Source organism: Seriola aureovittata, chromosome 23 (assembly GCF_021018895.1).
Source record: "Seriola aureovittata isolate HTS-2021-v1 ecotype China chromosome 23, ASM2101889v1, whole genome shotgun sequence".
In the NCBI taxonomy this organism is placed as follows: Eukaryota; Metazoa; Chordata; class Actinopteri; order Carangiformes; family Carangidae; genus Seriola; species Seriola aureovittata.
Window position 1 is genome coordinate 16951017 of NC_079386.1, and position 22290 is coordinate 16973306.

A 22290-nucleotide genomic window follows, 5' to 3' on the forward strand; every position below is an offset into this window, starting at 1 on the left:
GTGGGAAAATCTTTTCCTTATTTGACAAAAAGGTAAATAAACTAAGCCAAGTGTAACCTAAAAAATTGCATTTATAGTGTTGGAGAATAATGCTCCACCTTAGAGCCTGTTTTCAGGGCGATTTACCAGTCACACCAAACTTTACAAGTTTACTTTGATCAATATATAAATCAATCTATATTACAAGGACAACAACAATGATCCAGAAATCATGAAACACTCAAGTTTTATTTATTATTTCATAGAAACAGAACAAACCAAACTGTACAACAGAAATAAGTCAACATATTGGACCCTTTAAAGTAACGGCTCAGGATTTGATGAGTTCAGTACAGTAGGGAAAGACAAACAAAAACATCCCATAATATAATCTGTACAATTTTTATTGACTTTGACAGTTAATTATTGCTCAGATAAATAATTCTCTCTAAATTAAAAACAATAAGAAATCTTTTCACACGTCACAGAGAAACACTTATTATATTAATTATGCAATACAATTTCACCTTTGCATTACTACTATATGAGACCAAGGTAAAGCTGGTTGTAAGCCTTTTATTTCACTACTGAGTGCAACAGAAACTAAGCACTGTTATCAAGACCACAATTTCCATGAGCCTTTGCTTCCTGCTCCGCCATGCTTTCATGCATCAGTTTGCTTTAAAAGATATATACATTTTTCCATTTCAGTAAAGCGTAAAAAAAAAAAATTTTTGTTACATGCAAATTAAAAATTATTTAAAAATGGGAAGACAGAAACACACTTCTGCTCAATCGTATTGGATGACTAAACTTGATGTCTCAAAATTACTGTGATCATCATTTATTCATGACTAAAATAATAATTCAAAAGTCAACTTCCAAACCACAGAACATTCCTGATTTTTTCTCAGACACAGCTGGTGCAATGTAACTGTGCAAAGAGCAAGGCAACACAACTGTAGATTTGGAGTTTTAATCTCAATGGGACCATCCATGCTAAAATGTTTACAAAGTTGATAGTAGATTTATAATTTACAAAATTCAAATGAGAGAAGGCGCCACCATGTTACCACTATGGCTAATTATACACACTGATTTGTCAGCTAAACCCCTCTACATTGGTTTCAGGCCTTTCACTCATGGTTCAATCTGGATCAATCAGAAGTGGAGCCTTGAGAATTTTGTCTTGAACTTCTTGATGGTTTTTGTTGAAACTTCTGGTAATGTTGCTGAAAATAGAGAGGGGAAGAACACAAACAATGTAAGGCAATTGATTCCCAGTCAATAACCCCTCCAGGCAAAGATATATTGCCCAGAGTCGGCCGACTGATTCCCTTTGACTCCAATTCAATACAAACTAATTCAATCTGCACTTTAGAATTAATTACTTAAATAACAAAATGTTGAATTGAGCATCAAGTAGTTGAACTGAGAAACTCCAATTTAGCATTTAGCAGTCCATCTTCAATTTAACAATTTAGCATCAAACAGTTACACAAAAACTATCAGCCTTCTTACCTTTATTAGTGAGGCTGTCCAGGCGGCATTCAGAAAAGAGACCAACCCCATGAACTTTAATTTGATTGCAGAGTCTACAATCTATTTTTATTTAAAACTTAACAAAGCTTGTGATAATTGCCATTAGAATCCTCTGTGTAAAAAACTTCTGATAATACTCAATCTCTGTGCTCTACCTCTATGCTTTTTATACAGGTGGGGCACAGGAAAAATCTTGTTCTTCTTTCTATATTTGGTAAAAACACAAGACTCATATCCAAGCCACTGAATAAGGCTCTACCCAGGAGTCATACATAAAATATGAAGTGTGTGATAAGATACATAAAAGTGCTTAACATGCTATTATTATTAAGCCATAATCATTTTCAATCATGCATAATGAACAAATGCATAATTTAAAGAGAAGGCGGAAGGTGTTTTATATTCACAGATTACACATTTACACACAGATTGTCAATGTGTTCACACAGACATAATGCACAAAGGTGATGCTATGTTCCCCAAGAGGTGCTGTAATAGGCTGAACTGCAGTCAGGCATGGGCTGACTACAGAACTGAACTGTTATTCTTTTGTGCCCTGTTGTTTGATTGTTATTCTTTTTGTGTATTAAAGTTCAGTGGGACTTCAGAGTGATGAGTCCTGGTCATATTTCATGTAGCTGGATCTCTCAGCATCCTCTCTTGACGGAGGCTTGTTCCTTGGTGTTATTGTTATGGTGGTGCCACCAAGAAACAGACGTGGGTAAGGTCCTGCTCACGGACCTCGCACCAGGGGCCATCGCTATGGTTGTATAGAAACACGCCTACTGCACATCGATTGCCTGGCCGCACGACTGGCGGCTCTATGGTGGCTACCAGCATGGACTCCTCCAAAACCCGCCAAAGACCTGATGCCGATGGTCTCCAGAAGGGTGATGCCTTACTCCGAGGGATCTCTCCTCTTCTGGCATATCCAATCTCGTGCCACCTCCTGGCATCACCCAAGATATTGTCTAGCAGGATTTTGCCTTGGCGGTTATAAAGCTGCAAGCGTTGTGATCCTGGTGCTTTCACAGACTTGGGATTAGCCACCTCTTTTACATCAGGTGCCTGGGAGGGCCCTTCCTGACCTAGGTTGATGACGTCTGTTTGTTCCTCTATGGCTCTGGACTGGTCGGTAGGCTTGGAGTTGTTGACGCCCACTGGAGTGTCAGGACCCTGATGGGCCTCACTATAAGGCAGACAGATCTCTCCCCCTTCCCCTTCTTCAAATGAATTGGAGTTCATTCTTTGGTTGAATCCATGCATGGAGGTCCCGTCATCAGCCATGGCTGGTTCTTTCAACGGATTTGTTTGTTGAGCACGCTGTAAGAGAGTCCAGAGTACATTGAGACCTGACAACTCGTCTTTATGATGTACTCTGACTTAAAGGTACACTATGCAGGATTATCCTAAATAACAATGTATAGACAAATACAAAGGTATTCTCTCTCAATCATCACCTCTGACCCACTGGAAGTGTGTTTTGGTGTGTGTATCTGCAGAGACCCTGCCCTCTGCCTGTATTTTATTATTTTCTTCTTATTTTTCAGGAGAGACACAGACCTTATACTTGGGTATGACAATGTATTTTAAAATCTGTTGCGTTGGTAGGGGGATCAGGAAGGACCCCGACAGCTTATTTTCTCAGCCACTGTGATTGAAATTGTTTATCTGGGATGTGATTTAATACGGTGTGATGTTTACATGCGCCAACACATTTAATTGACATGCACAAAAGTGATGACCATGCATTTGTGTTCCTCTGTGGCTTATCTAACCAGCTACCATATGGGCGCCCAATAATGTTCAATTCTTTAAGAGTTTGATTTAAAAACTCAACACAGAGAACTGGATCAGCTTAATTACACTTAACTTAACTTGCAACTAAACATTGACTGAGAGACAAGATAATCATTGTCTTGTTTTAAAATTTGTACTAAAACGTTTATAAACACTGTTGCTTGTAGGCGTTTATCAAACGTAATAAATAGTTGTATATCACTCTCACTTTTGTCAGGCACAAAGTCACAGAACACACCTATGGAAGTGGCTGGTAAGCAAGCAAGGCACAAGACAGAACAAGAGATGCACTGCTCAGCTAGGTTAGCAAGACAAGGAAGAATAGAGAGAATGCACTGCAAGACAGCACTTAACATTAGCCTACTGACTAGTTTTATCATTGTCCTTTTTTGTCTACCACAATTCAGTGGGGCATCAAAGGGTTGGGACCAGGCCACAATTCATGTAGCTGGATCTCTCACCACTATGTGTTTGTCTGTACCTGCAGGTTGTTGTAGTGTCTCTGGCTGCTGCAGTGGAGCTCCTTGGCCGAGTTCTCGTTCAGGTAGAAGATAGAGCAGAGATTACAGAAATACCCCGATTTGGGGACCACAAACTCCTGACCTGAAAAGAAACAAACATGAATGTAAAAGAAAAACAAAACAAAGCATTTTCATATAATCATTATTAATAAAATCATGTTTGTTTCTCGCCAAGGGGGTTGTTGGAGTTGAATGGTGGCAGTTTGAAGTCAGCAGCAACACAAGGAGACTGAGAACGAGATCTCTTTGCTTCAGGTCCGACAAGCTCCCTCTTCCTTTTACTCACAGCTGAAGAAAAGCAGGAAATAACAATCATGAGCCCTGACAATCATGCTAGAGCTGCAACAATTAGTCGATAGGCAGATAATTAATCAACTATTTTGATAATCAATTTATCGTTTTTATAATTGCAAAAATTCCAAACATTCTTCTGTTTCTCAAATGTGCAAATTTGCAACTTCTGTTTGATTTCGTCACACCGTGAGGAACATTGTCTATGGAGAGAGTGAACAGGAACTTTTATTTCTGGTGCCAGGATCTGGGTTGCCTAAGGCAACACTATACCCAGGTTGAATGCTGGGCTTGCAGGAGAAGCTCTTATTTTGAAGGGTATAAAACTGACAGATTTTGCTTACATGATCTCTAAAAAGAGTATTCCACTGATTTAGCAATGCATTCCTACAACATTGCCAGACTCAGGATTTAAATTAAAAAAGGATCAAAATGCAGCACAACCAGAGGTGTCCTTTTTTATTCCACACATTCTTCTTCCTGGTTAAAACCTTGTGCCTACATTACCCATAATGCTTTGACCACCAAAAGTTTGGTTGGAGATTTGCGTATGTTATACTGGTAGTGGCCTTGAGCCTTGTGGTTGGTGGTATGGTCATAACACAAATATACCTGAATAAATTTATACTGTAATTTATAAAGATTGAGAAACACACACCTGTGTCGACATTGTGTTTGTGTTCCGAAGATATTGAGGTTTCTTCTGCTTCAACTAAAGTCACCAAAGTCTAAAAAATGAGAGAAGAGATCTTTAGAATCAATGCTTCTGTATATGTAAAGCCTGCTCTAGTATGAAATTTGTGTTTTGCTGTGCATATAATTTATAAATGGAAGAAAATTTAATCTGTATGCTTAAATCTCTATTTTTACCTCTGGGTTTAAGGAGTCCACTGATTCGTCCTCCTTGCTGGGTGGGCGGGCCTCCACAGTGCTTTGCTCATCCTTTCCCTCTTCCTCCTCTTCTACAATTTCATCCAGGGTGAGGAGCGTTTGCAGCTGTCCCTCCGTGATCTCTTCATCCCACTCTTGACCCTCCACCGCTCTTTCCTCTCCAGCCTCATCTGCTCCCACCTCATCCAGAGTTACCACCTCCTTGGCATCTACCTCTACCTTCTCCTCCTTTTCCCTTCCCTTCTCCTTCGCCTTCCTCGTCCCTCCTCCACTGCTGCCTCCTCCTCCTTTGTTGCTGTTGCTGCTGCTCCTCCGCTTGCTCTCCTCTCTCTCCCTGGTCCTCCACTCTTCCTGCTCCTTCTCTTGCTCCTTAGCAAGCGACTTCTCTTTAGTGGCAGCCTGCCTCTTCCTCAGCTCTTCCTCCTTGGCCTTGTCTTCAGGGTAAACCTGATCCATGTTCACCAGAGCGCTCGTTGAAGCTTTTGTGTCATTTTTCCTGGACGACGTTTGATTCTTCTCCTCTGCTGGTGTTGCAGTATCACATCGGGACTTAGTTGTTGATTTACCCTCTTTCTTAATGTCTATTTTGGGTGTTTTCTCCTTCTTTTCCATACTCTGCTTTGTTGGTACACTCTCTTTTGGAGGTGCTTTCTCCTCTTTTTTTAATGTTTTTTCCCGTGATTCCCTGGCAGGAGTGTGCCTCCTTCTTGTTGGTGTGTCTTCTATTTTTATTTTCTCATTGGAAGCCTCTCTCTTAGTTGTTCTTTCCCTTCTTCCTCTGGTAGATCTTGTCATAAAGGTTGGTTCTTCGGCAGCAGTCTTGTCCTCCACAGAGTCTAAAATTTCATAGGAAGCCTCCTCATCAGGTTTGTCAGATGCTTCAGTGAGATTCAATGTCATTTTATCCTCTTTCTTTCCTCTTGCACTCCTTCTTCTACCAGACCTTTCTGTGGCGGCTGCATCTTGAACCAGTTCGTCATCAACAGAATCTACTATTTTGTACACTTCCTTAGTGACCTCTTTGATCTCTTTGTCTTTTTTAGAACCTCCTGCAGTGGTGTCCATCTTCGTTCGCGTTTCATATTTTTTAACTGGCTGTCCTGCTTCTTTGATGATTTCTCCTTCTCTTCCCTTTTGGATGCTCTGGTCCTGGGGCTACTCCTCTTTGATGATCTATCATCTTGTCTAGCAGTCAGCTCAACTTTTTTGGTTCTTTTTTCCTTGTTGTCAGTCTCAGACTCTGTCTTTGTAGTTGTTGGCTGATCTTCCACAGAATCAATTACCTCATAGGTATCTTCCTCTTCTTCCATGTCTTTTTTAGACATCTGATCACTGGGAGTTTCAAGTTTGTGGCTGTCATCTTCCATTACCACCTGATCGTCAATTGAATCCAATATCTCAAAGGTTTCATGTTCAGGAACGTCGCTATCAACGTCTTTTAAAGTGTGTTTAATGTCACAGACTTCAAGAGGCTGGTCTCCATCATTTGGTTTTTTTTCTTCAGGGTTTTCCACATCTTTGGAGGCTTTACAGGATTCTGGTGAAATCATTTTGCCTTTGACCTCCTCTTCTTTTTGTTTTCGAGTCTTTCCATCTACCTTACTTCTTGGATCTTGTTTGCTACCTGTATCCAACACTTGAATACTATCTTCCTTATTTGCCTCTTGGTTTTTAATAATTGCAACTTCAACTGCAGATTTATCATCAGATTTGTTGACTACTTGAATCACATCTTCCTCAGACAGTTGTTTTACTGTGGAACTGTTATCTTCAATGGGGTAACTGTCTTCTTGACCTGTTGTGGCTTGACCTTCAGTAGCACTGTTGACCGTTTCAAAAGAAACACCCACTTCCTTTTCACTGCACTGCTCAGGGCAGACTTTGCCTTCTTTATAAACAGTGCCAAAGACCTGTCTGTCCAGAGTTTCCTCATGCAAACTCCGGTCATTCTCAGGCTCTATTATCTGTGTTCCAGAGCTGCCTACTTGGTTCCCATCATCCATCTGTTCATCTGTTTGGTCATCAAGTGAATCAAGGATTTGGTAATTTTCAGCGTCATCATCCTCCTCCTCTGGATGTTTGCCAACATCATCTTCTTTCCTTCTGTCTTTGCTTTTCTCCAGGTCTTTGAGTGTGTTGTCTTTAACATCAATCTCAAACCTCTGGGATTGGCTCAACTCTAACCCCCGTCCCTGTGCAGGTGGATGCATCTTTGATGATGTTTCTATTTTTGACTCTGACTCAACAGTTTTTGCAGCAATGGCCTCTTCTGACACCTTGTGGTCAGACTTTACCACTGCACTCTCTGTGGCTTTTGCTTCTCTATGTGACTCAGGATGAGTCTTTACTGATGCCTCAACAGCTGCTGCTGATGCCATCTTTTCAATTTCATGTGCAGTATAGGACGATTGGGTCCTACAACTCGAGGAAGACGTAGTAGATGCTTTGACAGGAGATTTTGTCTTGCTCTGTTCTGCCTTAGGACCAGGAGAGGAAGAGGTTTCGGGAGACAGTGTAGAAGAGGCAGAGGTTTTACTAACACTGGCATAGGATGAGGGTTTGGTAGGAGAGTGGGGTGGCTCAGAGTCAGAAGACGAGCTTCTCTTCACGGAGTCTTTAGTCAACTTGGATGAGGAGGATGAAGAGGATGAGGAAGAAGCTGAGCTCATAGAGTCTTTGAAGGACCTCGTTAAGGTCTGTTTGGCAGCAGATGACACGTCTGAGCTTTGCCTTTCTTTTTTCCCTCTGGAGGACCGCTTGGAATAGGATGAGTGCTGGTGTCCACCAACTTCATCAACAGTGACAAAGTCCTCCTTGTTGAAATTTAAATAGGACAAAATGTTTACTGAGGTTTTGTTTGGACATTTTACCCACAACAGTGACTGAATTAACTATTTTACAAAAGTGATCCATTACATTTTAAGACTTTTTAAAAGACGTGCAGATACTCAGTACAATATAACATTCAACAACCATCTAAGGACATTTTAGTACATATTGATGCTTATTTGTGCTATTTGTGCTGAGAACAAGATCATAACCAAACATACTTTCTGTGAGCAGCAGGCGGTCCTCTTGAAGCACGCTGCAAAAGGAAGGACAAAGTAATGTTAAAAAAAAAGACTAAACTTTAAAGTATGATCACCTGCAGACATTTATGATCTAAATATAGTTAATGACTCCAGTGAGACAAACTCAGTCTCTTTCTTGGATTTCTTACTTATTTTATTTTGATGCAGGTGCTTATCCACCATCTCCTCAATAGTCAGAGGGGTAACTGCAGCTGAAGAAGACGAGGTTGCTGCCGCTTGCGGCTCACTCACTGCTGTAGCTGAAGAAGATGTGGTTGCCGCCAGCTGCTGAATGCTCACTGCTGGTTCACTCGCAGCTTCAGCTGAAATTGATGCAGCCTGCTGCTGGATTTTTGAAGCGCCTGTCTTGGTGTCCCGCCCTTGTGCAATGGAATCCGATTCAAACAGGGTGCTTTTCTGGACTTGCGATGTAGTTTTGGTGTCATCTATACTGATTGGTGGTTGACTCTCACTGAATTTATCTGGTACAGCCTCTGGAGTTGTCATTTTTTCCCCTTTATCAGAACAGCTTTCAACTTCCATGGGCTCTGCCACTTTAAATCCTGTTTCCCCAAGCTCCATTGGTTCAGCATCTTTGGCCTCTTTCACCTCAACATCAACCATGGTAAGTTCTGCTTGGTGCTTCAATTCAATAACTGTTGCATTTCCTGTTTCAACAACTTTGGCTGTGTCTTCCAGCACCACTACAGGTTCTTGAGCCTTTGTTTCCACTTCTTTAGATTTGGAAGTCTCTACATCAGGGACATTTTCTGAAGCCATAGATTTGGATGGTGCATTTATGGCTTTTGCATCTATTTCTTGCACCTCTTCTTGTGTCATATCTTCGGCCACAGTCAAATTCTCTTCCGGTGTTTTGGTTTTCTCAGTTGAGGTTGTGTTCGCTTTGGATGTCGACATCTTTGCTTGAGTGCCAATTTTCAAGCCTTTAGTTGGTTCAACAATAGTCCTAGTTGCTGATTCATCAACCATGGCTGTCTCTTTCTGTGGGGCCATGCTTTTTACCGTTTTTGTTGCAACTTTTTTGGCTTCAGAGGGTAAAGATAAAGGCTTTGCAGGGCAATTATGCAAAGTTTCTTGAGCTGTAGGGAGAAGATCCTTTGTGGGAGTACTGGTAGTTGTGGATTTAGTGGTTTGAGGTTTGGAGACACTGGAAATGGCTGGGTTTCTGTGAACAAAAGAAAGTTAACTAGTTGTAAAGCAGGAGAATAATTAAGAAATGGAAGATCAAGGGAATGGTTTGGATATTTTTTTTTAAATGTTTTTCACGATAAGATTGCAATGTCCTCCAAGGTTGACTTCCTATGAGGACTGTTAGTCTATGTGTTACCTATTGTTTGTTTTCAAATTAATTAATTAAATTTCATGAAGAGCATTCCTGTAGAGTTTACAGAAAATAAAATGACCCTGTGTGAAAATTTATAGTTATTCATTTTGGTTGTAGTAAAAAGTAAAGTAAAACCAAGAGCAGTAAATTCTGAATATACTGTATATACTCTATGTTGGAAAGACTCTTAGAAAAAAATTGATTTTTTTTTTTTTACTGAGGAGACAAGGCGTGACTGAATATTTACAGTAATATACTGACAAGAACGAGATAAAACATCTAGCCTCCATCACTGTTAAAAAGAGGTCTGTTTGAAGAATATCTTACTTCTGAGAAGTCGTCTTTTGCTCCTTAGAAACAGTATCCTGTAAACAAACCAAATGACATTTGTTAGTCTAGATTAATCTGATTATTGACACTGTTAATGTCATTGATCAAAACATTATGTCTCTCTCTCTCTCTCTCTCACACACACACACACACACACACACACACACACACACACACACACACACACACACACACACCTTAGTCTTTGTAGAAGCACCTTCTTCGTTCTTCTGCAGAATGGGTTTTGCTTTAGAAGATGTTGTTGTCGTCTCCTTCTTTGCTGCTGAAGAGGACGAAGAGGCAGCAGAGGATGAGCTTTTTCCCCCAGCAGAGGGAGAAGACTGGGAGCTTTTTCCTCCTTTGGATGACATAGAGGACGATGATGAGGAAGAATTCATCTTGGCCAGCTCAGCTAGTAAGGCAGGAGCTAGATTTTTAACCACAGCCTCCAGGTCAGAGTCTTTTGACAGAGCCTGGACAGCTAGAGGAAGAAAGGTGAAAAAATAGTGTCAGACAAAACTGCAGTGTTTTGGAGTTTCCACTGCGCCGGGGAGCTGTTTAATAAGATGAAATGTAAAGGTAACAACATGTTACATAAGTAAGAAGAACTGCTTCTCTCTAGCAGGAATGCAAAAACTTAATAAAAATTTTACAACATTAAAATAGCTATTTGGTGAAGATGACGACCTGTTGATTTCAGGTTGATTTCACAAACTTTTTGGTTACATCTTTTATTCTTCTGTTTTGTCATTCAATATTCACTTTCAAAAATCTATAAAAACTCTATATGTGATTGAAATTATTGTGAGCTGGAGGAAAAGACGATGAAAAGGTTAAATGAATTCAGATGTCTCAGGCAAAAGTATTAAAGTAAGCTTTGCACTAAGGAGAAAATGATGAGCAAAACACAGTCAGCATGTTAATCAGAGGTATATATTCCCAGATCTCACGTGGCTGCAAGAATTTACCACACCAAAATCCACATTGTCACATGTTCTTACCTAATTAAAATGTCTTGTCTGTTCTTCTACTTAGCCCATCCTTGACAACATCTATATTTGAACACCATTTTCTATGTCTACGCCTTCCTTGTACCCCTTTATCTCTAAGACCCTGGGTACTGAAGGGATATGTTATTTCTGCTACTGTATGCATTGTATGATTAAAAGGGTGAATCAGCCTTAAACTATATGAACTATGTGAACATTGTAACATTGTCTGCCGTTTGAGATTGCAGAATGACGTACAAGGACAGAGAGGACGAGAAAGTACGATGATAACATGCTTAGATAGCAGGATGTGCAGTTAAGATGCTGGGTTCGGTCGGGCTGTGCGAGAAGAGGGGGAGTGATATTGTTATACAAAGAATGTGAGAATGTGTATAAGAGTGAGTGACTGAAACAAGGGAGGGCTGCACTTAGACAGGCGAGAGGAAAGCAGTGTGAGTTCTGTAAGCAATCTCAAACTTCTATGCTTGGCTATACTTTAAATAAATTAGACGTGTTGAACTTTAAATCTGTGTCCTGCATACTTCATCAAACGAACACACGAGTCCGGTTTTGCTGCGAAATAATAGTGGACACAACAGTACCCTAGCTACAGATGATAGCAGTGGCTTCATCTAGACACAAACAGTCAAAATAGAAGCTAAACAATGTCTAATGTTTGCCCATGTTTCCCCATTTCCATTATCTATACTAACCACTGTGGCTGTTATATTTACTGCACATGAGAAGGGTATTGGTTTTCTCATCTAACTCTCAAAAAATACAAAGGGAATAAGCGTTACTTTTAATACAGCTGTTTTTAAAGATCTTTAATACAGATGTTCTTAAGATTATTGCAATTTATCAAACCTGAATTTTCCAGTAGTCTCTTCACCAGCCTCTCTGCGTTGCTCGACCTCTTCCCTTCAGAAGACGACCTCTCTGTGGACCATTGTCTTTCACGGCTCCTTCTTGGAGATGGTCGTCTCTTGTCGCCCCTCCTTGGTGATCTTCTTTCATAGCTCCTTCTTCGAGATGATCGTCTCTTGTCACCCCTCCTTGGTGATCTTCTTTCATAGCTCCTTCTTGGAGATGATCGTCTCTTGTCACCCCTCCTTGGTGATCTTCTTTCATGGTCCCTTGGAGATGATCGCCTCTCTTGACTTCGTCTTGGTGAGGACCATCTCTCTTCTCCCCTCCTCGGTGAGGATCGTCTCTCATAACTCCTTGAACGTGACCGATAACGAGAGGAGGTAGGACAGTCATACCATGGAGAGCAAGAACGAGACCGGGAGCTGATATATGGACAAATTAAATTTAACAGTCAGTTAATGTAATTAATCAAAGATTTCACAATATAATGCCAAGTGGAATTTCTTCTGTCATATTAGAATTTAGACCTGCGAGTGTATCTGGAGCTGTGCGATGATCGTGATTGGCTGCGTTTCTCTCTTCTTTCATGGTGTCTTCGGGGACTAGGTGAGTGGGAACGGGAGCGGCTTCCATGCCTGGTTTTCTGATGACAATGTTGGAAAGTCTGGGCAGCAGTTGAGGATGATGGCTTAACATCTTTCCCTCCGGCACTGAAGACAGCAGTGAACAAGATAAGCATAGGTGAATGAGAGGCACTGAAAATTTCCAAAAAATAAGCAGGGTACTAGTTCTGAAATTGTGTGGTTACTACTTGTTTGAAAACTGAAAAATGTACCTGAGCTTGACTTCAACCTCAGCATCCCACTCTGGGTATCTGTGGAAAGCAAACGATGAATACAAAACAATTCAAACACACCATTTAACCAGCAAAGGGGTCACACTTTGACAATGAAAGCCCAAGATGACTGTCATGAAGCAATGGTATTCATGGGAGACTTCTAAAGTCAAATGGTGGGTTCAAGAAAGACACCTCAAGGTACGCACATAACTACTGCAATTAGCTATGCAGGCTGAGCCAACATGCTGCAGAGGCAACACCAAACTACAGTTCATCCAGTGTTTCCTCTACAGTACATTGAAGTGTAATTTTTCAAACAATAACAATAAAGTGAAAAAGTATAAGAAAGAAAAAAAGACTGACTGTGCCCGCAGGATTTTGCAGCTCTCAAGGTGAAGGCTGGTGTTCTGGTGGGAGAGCCAATCCTAGTAGTCAGATCAACAAACAAACAACATTTAGATAGACCTCATCACAACTGATATGAGCTTAAATATCTCAACTGCCATGACACAAATTTTTTGTTTATTAAACATTACAGCAGCCTTGAAAACATTTCAAAGCTTGTCCCCTTTCAAAAGTGTCCAATTCCAATTCTGAGCTTTTGTAGGCCAAAGAGAAAACTTTTGTCGATACATGTTCATAGTAAGTCAGGAGCTGTGTGATTATGTCATATAAGACAAACAATAGTAATAAATAAGCAGCAAAACAAATATAATACCTGGATGACAAAAATATTACATATATTAAATACCTTAGGACCTTTATAATTACAACTGACTTTGTTTAGCTTTAGTTCAAGAGCAATTCAATTCATTTTGAAATATGAAAAACACAGGAGTGTCCTCTTGGCCTCTCCACTCTGTGATGTCTGGCTCTTCAGTCTTGTGTAGTATCACAATTTCCCCAAAGTTTGGTTCAAATTGTCTCGGCAGAGGTCACTTTCAAGTATGGATCAGGAGCAAACCGCACAAGCTGAGGCAACATTGGGAAAAGAGGGAGGCAGATGTGGAAACTTGGAGGAGAGGAAGAAGGCAGTAACCAAACTACGATGAAATGCGATGTCCCAGCAGGACGACAAAAATCACCATCGCTGATCTTGTGACTCAAGTACAATGGTTCCTGATGGGCTTCAAGTTCATAGTAGTTGAAGTAATAACTGGACTTCCTCTTTGGGACGAAAAAATATTTACAACAAAAAGGGAAGCTTGGCTCCTACATAATAGCCAGTATTACAAAAAAGATAATACCTATTATTAGATGTGACATGAATTAAAATAATATGCATATTACCAATGGCTACAATAGTGGGAAAAACATAAAAACTGTACATTCACAAAAACAGCGTATATTCAAACTGACTATAGAGTATGACACAGTAGTAAGAAAACAGAGAATAGGGGAAACAGCTGTCTTCCATCATCTTGTGATGCACTAGTTGTTCAGATCTGCAGATTCTTCCACGTCACGATAATCCCATGGTCCTCTTCACAACAATTATTCAGAAGATGGCCAGTTTTCATTATCTTATATTGAATTATTCAACAGTCAACAGTCACTCTGAATCTGGAAATAGCCATTACACACTGAACTTCATCTGGTTAAACTAAACATTGACGTTCTAACGACAGTTTTAAGTCAGTCCAATTGTGTAAATCAAGACATTGTGACCGTGTATTAGAGATAACAATAGTTAGCTGTAATCCTGGCATCCTTGAAATATTTCGGTACAACCCGATTCAGTGAACAGGTTTAAACATTCTCTCCCAAAGTTTGCAATCAAAACTTGTTTTTGTAAAATGGTAACCAGGTTCTAGGTTGTGTCAGGCTTTTCAGTAGCATATTTTCATAGTAATTACTGATCCATTAAAATTTAAAGAATATTTTACATAAATCAAATACTATCACCCTTAGGCTTTCTTTTAAAATCAATTTCCTAAAGGGAGAGAAAAGAGAGTGCAGTCTTCCACTCACCTTCATATGAGTACATTCTTTGTAACACAGAGAACAGGTGTGTGGAGGGACTCTCGGTGTGTCCGCTACACAGTCATGCATCATGGCCGGCGTTGGCAGACCCTTGGAGACTGGCTGCTGTGGTCGACTCTGCCTGCTGGAAGGTGTCAACAACTGCCTGAAGTTCACTGGGCTCGGGATTGGCTGAGGTAAAGCTGGAGGAATAATGCTGGGGAGAGGATCACCGAGGATAAACATTGAACGATGCATGGTACGTGAGGCATCTGTGCTGCTGGGGATGAAAGAAGCAGGAGGAACCGGTTGTGCAGCAGAATAAAATGGAGGCCACGTTTGTCCCATCTGCGGTACTGGCTGCATCTGTGCCTGCTGCTGGATGTGCATCTTCTGCTTCTGTTGTTGTTGTGTCTGCTGCTTCTTCATCTGCTCAGCAACTGTTGACCCTTTACCTCGACCTTTACCCTGACCCTTAGTGCCAGTGGTGTCATTGCTTCCAATGAGCACAAGACCAGGTCGGCCAGGATGCACACCGTGGAACAAAGTGCAGGATGGTTGGGCTTTCGACGTTGACTTGTCGTCTGCCTTTGGTTCTTTCAAAGGAAGGGGAGTGGAGGGTTCAGACTTGAATACTCTTATGTCTGTGTCTTTCTTTGGTAGAGAGAAAGAGCTCAGGATTTTTTGAGAAGTCTGTTGTGGTTGAGTCTGCAATTGTTTAGCTGGATCATTGCTTGGGGGAGCTACAGAGCTCAGTTTTGAACTGTATGAAGAGCTGGTAACAGAGCTACCCTGATCACGTGAAGAACCCAAGGAACTGCTTTTAACCTCTGTCATATCTTTTTGCAATGGTTCTCGACCATGACTGCTACTATTGTAAGTGTCCACCAACAACATACTGCCACTCCCACCACTGTTAGCTCTTGTGCCACTGGTCCTTCCTATCTCATCCATAACCCCTCCAGCATATTTGTCAGTATGTCCAAAGTCAATCACTTTACTGGGCTGGAGAATAGTCGATGACATTTCCTCCTGGCGTATCCCTGCCCCTCCAGAACAACTCAACCTGTCCATTCCACTCACACCTCTGGTGGGCTGGGGTTCCAGGTACGGTTTTGACTGAACTGCAGTTGCAGCTCTCTTGGCCTTCTGAATGCGGATTTGGCGCAATATGAACGGCAGGTTGGCAGGGGTGATCTGGTCTTCAGGGTAAGAGATGAGATGTTCCAAATCCTCTTTTTCAAGTCCGAATTGTGAAAGGATGTTAGCGGCTGATTCAGAAGTGTACTTGGGGCGACTTGACTCAGTGGAGGCTGCAGATTTGTCTGGCACTGGATAGTCATAATCACCCAACCCTGGAATGGACTGCAAATCACGTTCCCTTTCACTTGAGGAATTAAACCTACCGTCAGAACTGCCTACGTAGCTAGATGAAGCAGATGAGTAAAATTTGGAGGAATCATCAGCAGTTGATCTTTTGTAGTTTGGCAACCACTCCAAAGAGCTACTGCCACTTTCAACATCAGAGTGTCTATGTCCTGGAGGGGCAGAGGTTGAGGACATAGAATAGGAGTTCATCCCTGTGCCTGAGGAGAGAAACTCATCTCTTTGAGAGCTGGTAAAATGAGTGCCCTGGCCTATGGGCTGATGCGTCGGTTTGCCAGGAAACCTCCCCTCCTCTCTGGCTCTGCTAATGGGAATGTCTATAGACCTCTCTATGTCCCCCTCTTCTATTGAACTAATCTGTTCAGGCCTGTAGCTCACTGAGCGAGCCAGCAGTGAAGGGATCATTCCCCCAGAGTTGGCAGAAGTTGCAGAAGAAGAGCTGAAGTTAGATCCAGGTCCAGATCCAGGAAATGTCTTCAGAGTGTCCCTCTCTGCCTGCATACTGGATAGTCCATACTGCCCTTGGGTGGGATTTTGGTTCCCAGAGGCAAAGGGGTTATATAGGGGATGAGACATGGTGTTTGCAATCTTCAAAAGGTTAAGGAGATTGATGGCTGCAGCAGTTGGGGAGGGAGGTGTTTGCAAGTTTGCAGCTCGACTGCCAACAGTGAGAGCATTGTTTATCTGCGTCAGTGCTAGCTGGGCTTTCAATTGAGCCAGCCACAAGGATGCAGCCTGCTGTCCAATCAGGAGGGAACTCCCTGTGAGTAGGGGCCTCGTTAGGGGCCCGGGTACAGGAGAAGGGACGCCATGCTCCAATAGCAAGGCAAAGCTGAAAAGTTAGGAAAGACAAAGTGGTTATTTATTGGGTATAGACTTCAGCTTCTTGGTTGGGTAACATCCATCATCTTAAAGGTTTGTCTGGACTTCTCCACTCTGGTACTTGTTGTCGGAAAAACATTCGGGCCATTTTTTTCACTTCATGGTCTTCACTAGCAAGAAAGAAGAGGGGAGGCAAAACAGCACAGATAAAGAGCAAAAACAAGGTCACAGCTGTTCAGCAGAAACATCCAGAACACAGACAAACTAATTCATTTCCTTTCCATGCTCATCTTTGGTGGAAACATTTGAGACTGGCACCAGCAGACAGACGAAGCACATTACAAAATTTAACATTTCACAATTAAAATTTCCATTTCAGATCATCACATCACATCAACTACTGGGGGGGAAAGAAGAAACAAATTCAGCCTGGCCTAGATTAAGTTTTAAGTTAAGTTTTGAGACAACTGAATTCAAACTTCAGGACAGTATTTTGTTTCAACTGCAATAAAATGATCAACATTTAATGACACTTTGCTTTAAAAAGGAAGAAAAATAAATACATTTTACAGGTGTAGTATAACCCAATTTAATCTGCGTCACATCAACACTACAACTATAACAATGCAAGCATTTATTCCCGATATATTTCGACCGTTTTCGACTTTTAAAACGAAGAATCATTTCAATATTGATCAGGTTCAAAGGTTTAAATGTTGGTGTATATCTGAACCGAACCGCGGTGAGTCCAGTTAGCAAACAAGGTCCGGTAACGAACAGAAACGGCGAAAGTTTGACAAGCACCGAGGAAAGCGTGTGTGTTTTTATAAGATTATTATTTTTTTGAAACATACCTTGAGTCACCTCAGGTACATCCTCCTGCGCTCGAGATTCTCTTTGGCAAACACTGATGTCTGAAAACCGTTATGATTTCCGGTTTACTTTCGGACCTTTCAGGAAAAGCACGGACCTTCAGAATAAAAGCACGAACGTTAAAGGACAGTTAAGGGAACTGTTTGGGAAATTTTGGTCTTAAGTCAAAAATAGAAATCCTTCATTTTTACTCTTACTCACTGTAGAGGCAATTTTGCTCTAAGGTGAGGAAAGCAGACAACAATGAGTCTATCGAGATTCAAAGATTTATTACCGATTTTATTAAGATTTATTAACACTATGTCAAATTAGAATGAACAACCAGCAATCAACGCAATGATCATAAACAGAGTCTGGACCCCTTCCAATCTCAAACTTAGCTCTTTTATACAGTGACTATCACGTACACATGTTTAAGCAGACAGTTCAACTTTCATCCAGGGTACAAAGTATGTTTATCTTGCTTAATCATTAAGTGTACATTTATTTGCAGAGATCAGTTCATACGGTTTGTTCAACCAGCATACATTAAAAGAGAACATCCAGTCTGATTAAAAGAAAACGTTACATGAAATGGGGGAAAACAGTTTTTCCCATTACACTCACAAACCTAAGAATAAAAAATATTTATCTAATTTCTTGTAACCTGCTTGCTATTTAAATTTAGCTCCATATGTCACATTCCTGTGTTTTGTCCTACCTGAAATTTTCCTTTCCTTATTATCCTCTAACCTTTATCCTCATCACTGTATATTCTTGCCACACAGTGGCGCTCTTCACACAGAAATTCAGTTAGTTTTACTTTGGCTCAAACATTAAAAAAAAAAACCCTATAGATGCTGATCAGTCTGTTTCTGTGACCATTTATCATCAGATTCCTGGAAACTTAAACTTAAAAAATATTTAAGTTACTCTACTATGAACACCTACCATACACAACTAAAGCATAAAAAAACTGAAAATATATTTTATTATATGTTATTTTCTTCAATATAAATAGTAACTATAAACTATATTGATATAAATAAAGTGTCACATTGCCATTTGATACATTGCTATCATTAAAATATAGATTATAGCCATTTTAAAGCTCATCCAATCAGATCGCAGCAAGAAAGATTCAGTTTAAAGAAATATTCATCTAATTAAAAAAATATTTGTATTTTGGTTTTCTTTGATGAATTAAACAGTTCGTGTACACACACCAGATAATAAAAGATATAATATGATGGTTTATTAGTTTATAAATAAGATTTCAGGTAAATTATGATCTCGAGACAGCAATCACCAAAACACATAACCACAACTATAAACTAATGTGTTTGATATTTTCAATTAAGCATTAATCTCCCATCTCATTTACACATGAATTTATATTAGATAGAGTTATGTAAGCCTCAGAAAGAAGGTGATAAACCCTCTTCCTGCAAATAAAAACATGAATCAGTGAGGATTTTGTTGAGCTTAGGGGCCGCACGTCCCCCTAACGCTGCCAAGTTCGCCTTGTTGCTAAAGTACAGTTGACGACAACACCAGCCAATCACACTCAAAAACTCTTCCGGATTCCCCAATTGGCTTTAATGACACACGACCAGATGCATACTATACTAAGAGCCACTATATGAGCTTGAAGTCTTTGATAATGAACGGCTATTGACTTTACAGACTGTTGAATCAACAGTTTATCAAAAGGTGATGATGAATATTTTCATTAAAGGATCATTCTCTGTTGGGTATTGCAGCAAATTACTAATATATCCCCTTTATCCCCTCCCCCGAACCACAGGGCTTAACACCTGACCACGACACAACAGCTGAGTGGCAGAACTCCGACAGCGTGTGTGTGTCGTTGTCTATGTAGGAGTGTGTGTCTGCATGTGTCTGGAAGGGGAAGTTGAGCCAAAAGAAGCTCGGTTTTATTTTCGGCTGTCATCGCTACCCTGACAGAGGCCTGGTCTCATGGTGGTGACCTCACCATGGAGCACACACACACACACACACACACACACACACACCACACACACACACACACACACACACACACACACACACACACACACACACACACACACGTACATACGCAGGGACGTCCAGCAAATGTGTTGACGTGGGCAGATTAAGATATAAAAAGGACAAATTTATTTGGTGTGTTAATTTGACGTTTTCCAGAGTAATCTCCAGTTATCTTTGGCCATCTTGGATTTCTATATTTATATGTGATCAGTGTTGTCAAGACATTTACAAGCTCAAGTAAAGTCTAATATTTCTTATCCCTAAGTCCGACTTGTATTACTTAAAGTCAAAACCGAATCCAAAGGATAAGGTCTGATGAACCAGACAATGGAGGGCTTCACTATCACTGAAAAACATCCAGAAAGTCTGCGAGGCTGTGATGAAAGACCTGCAGAAGAAACTCTGTGGCGGGCACCTGCCGGTCTGTGATGCTGTTACAGGATCCAGTTACAGACGCTGTCATCGTTCAGTCGACGGTTGTATACTCGGCTCGCCTCCCTGTTTCTAATTGCTCTCATCCCCTAAAGCAGCACACAGGCAGCTGCAGGAGGAGGAGGAGGTTTTAACATTTTGTTGTGTTGCAGCCTGATGATTCTCAGTCATCCAGATCATTTTCCGAGAAGAGACGAATCGAGGGCAACTGATCCAAGTGCCTCCTCTTGTGTAACAATCACCAGGATTACCGACAATCTTAAAGCTGCCAAAATGTGAGGGGTCTGAGGACTTTCTGAATGCACAGAATAGCCCTCAGCAACCTGAAACTTGCTGCTTGGGAGGTGAAGTCATGCTCAGCTGTGCACAGATGGTCAAGGCATTATTAAACAAACAAAATTCAATATGGAGAATGTTATGACAGCAATTCACAATGAACTGGGATCATTATAACATGCATTACAACATTCTCCCTCTGAGTTAAGTGAATGTAACACACACACACACTCACTCATTAACCTGCATCTCCACATGAACCTGCAGCATCTACTTTCCCCCCGTCCCAAACTACAAGGTCAGATTTTCTCTAATGAATTCAACAAGTCTGGCGGGAGGTAACCTGACCCCAGATCAGTGACAACGGAACGACAACCGCCACAAAGATTGACGAGGAATGTGGAAATGGAAAAAAGTATAATCAGCAAAATGTATGTAAAGTATCAAAAATAAAAGATGGACACTTTATTTATCACCTAAGGGAAATTCATGATTAATACTCATGTATTAAAATAAAAGCAGTATTTTACTGTTGTAGCCGGTTGAGGTGGAGTTTACGTAAATGTATAAATGTAGTGGAGTCAAACTTACGATATTTTCTTTTGAAACGTGCCAGAAAATGGAAATAATCAAGTAAAACACAAGTACCTCAGATGTGTACTTAAACACAGTACTAGAGTAAATAAACTTAGTCTCACCCAACATGCCCTCGTGGCCTGCAATGACAGGCACTTCCCAGGTCATGTGACGTGGGTGTGTGATTACCTCAGCGGCTCCTTGGGGTGGGGGTGGGGGGGGTCCCCTGTGTCCTCGGCGACACGCCCAGCGATGGACGGATGGGTTTAAATCATCACACAGCCGGGACAGAGAGTGCACATGGTAACTCACACCGGGCACACCCTGCTGCTACACATGTCGGTGTCATAAATCTCTCTGCAGCGTCTGCGGTTTATTACACTTTGATATTTTTGACGGATGATTTGAAAGAGACGAAATGGGGGGGGGGGGGGGGGGGGTGAAGGGGCTAATATCATTTAAGCTACATCTTCTTTAACTTCTCTTTTATGATTCTGGTCGTTTTTATGTTTTTCATTCTTGCATAATCTACATTCTGACACTGCGGAGATTTTTTTGTCTTTCCTCTACCTGTGCACGACATTTTTGTTCCTTCAATGTCTTTCATTTGAAGCATCTGATAAACTGAAAATAAGTTGAAATCCTTAAAAGACGAGACAGATGCAATAAGACAAAGTTACGCATGTGTGTATCTGCTGTGTGTGAGTGTGCAGATACTGCAAGAGCCGCTGCCATCCTCTGAGGAGCAGTTAGCAGAGGGTCTAATAAGCGTTGATGAAAATAAATCACCACTGGCTCAAACAGAGATCTGCCATCACTCACCACAATGTTTGTGTGTGTGTGTGTGTGTGTCTGTGTGTGTGTGTGTGTGTGTGTGTGTGTGTGTGTGGCAAACACAAGTCTTGACACAGGGTAATAGTTTAGTCCTTGGACTGTATGTGCAGAGAGGTAATAAAGTATTTATAGTTGACATATCATAATTTTATGTATGTTTTAGTGCAGTATGTGCACATGGTGTGTTGGTAATAAATAAACATCTATTAATTTATACAGAGCTGTTTTTAAGTGCCTTGGCACAAGTCCAAGTTAAATTTAGAGTGAATCAAATCCAGGACAAGTCTCCATAAATATTAACAAGAACATGGTTTTGAGTCAATGAAAATTTTAAGGATTATAACTTTGAGTCTAAATAGTCACAGAGACATCGGTGAAATATCGTGTTACATGTCAGAGGCGAGGAGGAGGATATTTTTGCAGTTCTCTGGTGAAGGTACAACACGAACATACTGCAAATACAAATCCCTGGTGAAGTTGGTGATGTTGTATGTTTCTGTGATTCTTAGTCGCCGTTGGAATCCATTTTAATTATGAGAGTTCAAGCAGACAACAGGCGCTGTCCTCAACAAGCCTTCGGTGGGTGAATATTTGATACTCTAAAGGTAGATGTTCACGGTAGTGTTCCTTTAAAGGTCCCGTATTGTAT

General features: G+C 40.9%; 1 protein-coding gene across 1 annotated transcript in view; it reads right to left on the reverse strand.

Moving 5' to 3' along the window:
• Positions 1-209: 209 nt before the first annotated feature.
• Positions 210-22290, reverse strand: part of LOC130164212 (zinc finger protein 638-like) — a 28161-nt gene continuing 6080 nt past the window's right edge. The window contains 15 exon segments of the mRNA XM_056368775.1: positions 210-2844; positions 3803-3924; positions 4014-4130; positions 4792-4861; positions 5004-6082; positions 6085-7837; positions 8075-8109; positions 8245-9281; positions 9768-9805; positions 9968-10251; positions 11627-12051; positions 12157-12339; positions 12465-12503; positions 12831-12892; positions 14439-16647. Coding sequence (XP_056224750.1) covers positions 2212-2844; positions 3803-3924; positions 4014-4130; positions 4792-4861; positions 5004-6082; positions 6085-7837; positions 8075-8109; positions 8245-9281; positions 9768-9805; positions 9968-10251; positions 11627-12051; positions 12157-12339; positions 12465-12503; positions 12831-12892; positions 14439-16647 — 8086 coding nt within the window. The 3' untranslated portion in view covers positions 210-2211.